The sequence below is a fragment of the Arachis duranensis genome, chromosome 9, assembly GCF_000817695.3.
Source record: "Arachis duranensis cultivar V14167 chromosome 9, aradu.V14167.gnm2.J7QH, whole genome shotgun sequence".
Classification (NCBI taxonomy): Eukaryota; Viridiplantae; Streptophyta; class Magnoliopsida; order Fabales; family Fabaceae; genus Arachis; species Arachis duranensis.
Window position 1 is genome coordinate 33423030 of NC_029780.3, and position 3523 is coordinate 33426552.

A 3523-nucleotide genomic window follows, 5' to 3' on the forward strand; every position below is an offset into this window, starting at 1 on the left:
AAAAAAAAAAAAAAAAATCAAGTTTGTAAATTAATTTTATACAAACTCTCAAATGTAATCCAGACACGCACTTAATCCCTTTTATAAATAAGAGAACCAATGTTTACTACCAGTGCTTACTAATAACTTAAAAAGTTGCGCAACTATTTTTCTGCCAATGCTAAGCCCTAAGCATTTCCCTTCAACCTCGTTGGTCACATAACTCTATATAATGCTTGATATTCCATCTTTTCCTGTCCTGGAAACTAAATCTGAAAAGTAACGTCCTCATCCATTAATGCAGTTACAATTCTAAATACTTTCATGAATATTGACATATTGTTATAAGCTCCTAAGTCCTAACCTGTCATTGCTGGCTGAGAAAAACTATCATGTCATCTACATGAAGTGTATAAAAATTGTGTGAAACTGTGACTTTGTATAATCTAACATCTTTAATCTAATGGTGCATAAGTATAAAGTATCAGTTATTCACCATTCCCATTATTCCCAATTCAAAGGTTCTGGAGACTGATAGGATAATACAAACTTACAAAAAGTAGTAATCCATAAACAGTTCCAAAAAGAGCAAGATAAGAAAAGAATAGAATATCAAACATTCGTTTCACAAGTTGATTCCTCACAAAAATCCTTATCACTGGATAATCTTATTTAGGCTTCTGAACTTTTAAAGTCCACTCATTATCTTCTTCTGCAAGTATCATTTCATCCACAATACAAAACCGACCAAAAGAAAAATCAACAATAGACATGATAATGCATCATCGTATCCAATGTAAACACCAGTACCTAGCATAAATTCTGATCCACACTGGCATATATGAGGATTCTAGTGAATTAATTTGCTTTGATTTACACACAAGTTGGACAAATTATGAATACAGCACACCACATTAGTGGCGGACATCCATCACACAACAATAATAAATGACTTCTCTCATATCATAGTTGACTGAACTCATGCAACCTGAATTTGGAGGAAAATGGAAACCTATCAGAGTAGTCTCTGGCTTCCCATGCTACCTCTTAATTATTTACTCTATCCATTCCAAATAACAGTTGAGCATCGAATTATGTTCCAAGACTAGGCACGATGCTCGACTTGCCTATCCCACTGAAGGTCAGCAGAAAATTCAGCAAAGGCAGCTCGGGGATCGCCATTCGAAATAGACCAGTAGTACTGAGCAGTTTCATTATCAACTTGCATGCTCCTCTTCAAGGAATCAACCACCCTTTTCTTGCTCAATTCCGAGGATATCCTGACTGATATATTGGCACTCTTTGTGTCTGGTACATCGTTCGGATACAACACAGCTACTTCTCTTTTAGCATAGACATCCAGCTCAATAAAGCATGTTCTGTTAATAAGAATGTCAGGGCTACTAAGTGGGATTAATAACCGTTCCCTTGAGTATATCCCATGATCACTCATCATGTTGTTCAGGCGTTTTATGTCCATAACCTGTCAAAACATAAAAATGGAATCAGAAAAATCAATTCAGTTAATAAATTCTTGTGCCTGTAACCATCGCAAACAACAAACAAGGAAACACTAGCTCACAACAAAGAATTGTACAAAAACTGAAATGATAACTTGAAGCATATACAAAACCCAAATTTCCTTTTTTTCAGTTAAGAAAATTTCATATTAAGTTGAAAGTTGATCTTAATTTAGAATCAAGGCTTAGGACTCAGCAAGGGCTTACAAGTTACACATGCCATGCCAAAATTGGCCGAACATGAGATGAAGGCCCATTAGGCAAGCCAATCCCCTAAGTCCATAACTCATTATCACAGTCATACACCCTATAACTGGGCATTGCATTTATTCTATCAATAAGTGAACAGTAAGAAATACAACAGAACTATCCTTAGATGCACTGTCCATTTTCAAATAACTGCGTATTGCATTCCTTTGATGCCCTGATAACGCACAATGTACTCTCTAAAAAGTCATATCTTAGAATAAAGACCGGGAAAAAAAAAATTTAGAACCTAATATGGTATTTATAAAAGAAGATTTGACCCCCAATTAGTATGGACTAAAACATAACAGATGAATGTAGAACCATTATTACAATAACAGACAAAAATTAGTGGTTAGTTAGGAATGTTATCAAAGTTGGTTAGATTAATTGCTAAGTTAGCTAGCAGTGCTAGTTATTCAGCTAAAATAGTAGTGTATTTATGGTTCTGAAGCTCAGGTATAGTTTAACATTTCTATATCTTTTACAGTTTTTTGTTAGTAATTAACGGGAAACTAACATCTGCTGTGGTGCATGATGCACCTTTTGATTAGTAGACACACACACAACACTTCATTCATCACTGTTCTTGCTCTCTTCATACAGCTTCAACACTTAACCCAGAGAACAAACAAAAGAATAAATCAAAAAACAAGCTAGCAAGAAAAGGACCTAGAAGAACCAAAAATGAACAATAAGACAAACACCACCACAAAACATAGCCACTGCAGCACCATCGCCCCTACTTGTCCCTCCTAAGTTGTTCAATGGTTACTAAGCTCAGTGTTTCTCCTTTACCGGTTTTGGAAGCTACACAAAGGCTTTTTGTAGTGCCATCAGCATTTGCTTTCAAGGTGAAAAAAGGTATTCATTTTGAGTTTTAGGATGGGGCTCTAAGATGCATCCACTAATCAAAAGGTGCATTATGTACCACCTGGAACCAGGTTTTCAATCTAACTCCTCTTTAAAGGCTTTTCCGAAAGTTCAGTGAAAATTAGACAATCCTATTTCATGTTCGGTGTATCAAAAAATACTAATGCTATCTGCATTGTAACTTTCAAAGACTACAATTTCGGTACACAGATTAAAGCACGGAACTATTAAAAAAAAAGTGCATTTCACTGTTAATTTAGGGATTTTGATCGAATTGCAGAGGGACCTGAACGGAGTACTTGACGGCGAGGCTGGCGACGCTGTCACCGCGGACAATTCGATGGGAGATGGCGAACTTGGCGAGGGTGTTGTCTCTCCAGAAGCTTCCAGAAATTGGATTCCCAACGACGGCCTTGAGATTCCATGGAGCGAGAAATGCGGCGGTGAGGATGTCTCTGTCAGAGGCGACGGAGCTCCAGAGACGGGAGACGCAGGCGGCGCGAGCGAGGTCGGGGACGGGAAGCTTCTGGAAGATGGTGCGGAGGATGTCGGTGGATGAGAGGGCGGGGAAGTGGGAGTTCATAGGTGAGATGACGGTGGAGAAGGGAGAAGAAGAAGAAGAAGAAGAAGAAGAACGTGGTGAGGTGGAAGAAGAGTTGTTCATGAGTTGTCTGAGAATGTCACCGTCGTCTTCATCGCAGCAACAGCCCATTCGGATGGTGATGACGTGGGAGAGTTTAGAGCTGGGACGAAGATGTGGTCATGTGGTCTGCTTTCCTTCCTTGTGTACCTGCTTCACCTTCCATTACATCAAATAATATTGGACTGCGTAAGTGCGTATATAAAATATATGGCAGAATATAAATACAAATTAAAGATAAATTAAACTATATACATATATATAT

The 3523-nt window shown here is 38.0% G+C and overlaps 1 protein-coding gene across 1 annotated transcript; it reads right to left on the minus strand.

The window, feature by feature from the left end:
- Positions 1 to 835: 835 nt before the first annotated feature.
- LOC107465400 (F-box protein At1g55000) lies at positions 836 to 3444 on the minus strand. The gene is made up of 2 exons (XM_016084370.3): positions 2905 to 3444; positions 836 to 1462 (listed from the first exon to the last, which is right to left on the minus strand). Exons 1-2 carry the CDS (start codon positions 3328 to 3330, stop codon positions 1085 to 1087), a joined length of 804 nt encoding a protein of 267 aa, XP_015939856.1. The 5' UTR covers positions 3331 to 3444; the 3' UTR covers positions 836 to 1084.
- Positions 3445 to 3523: the final 79 nt, after the last annotated feature.

Coding starts and splice junctions, on each gene's coding strand:
- LOC107465400 (XM_016084370.3), bottom strand. CDS start 3,330: ATGGGCTGTTGCTGCGATGAAGACGACGGTGACATTCTCAGACAACTC. Junction 1,463..2,904: donor CCGTCAAGTACTCCGTTCAG/GTCCCTCTGCAA, acceptor ATGTTTTGACAG/GTTATGGACATAAAACGCCT.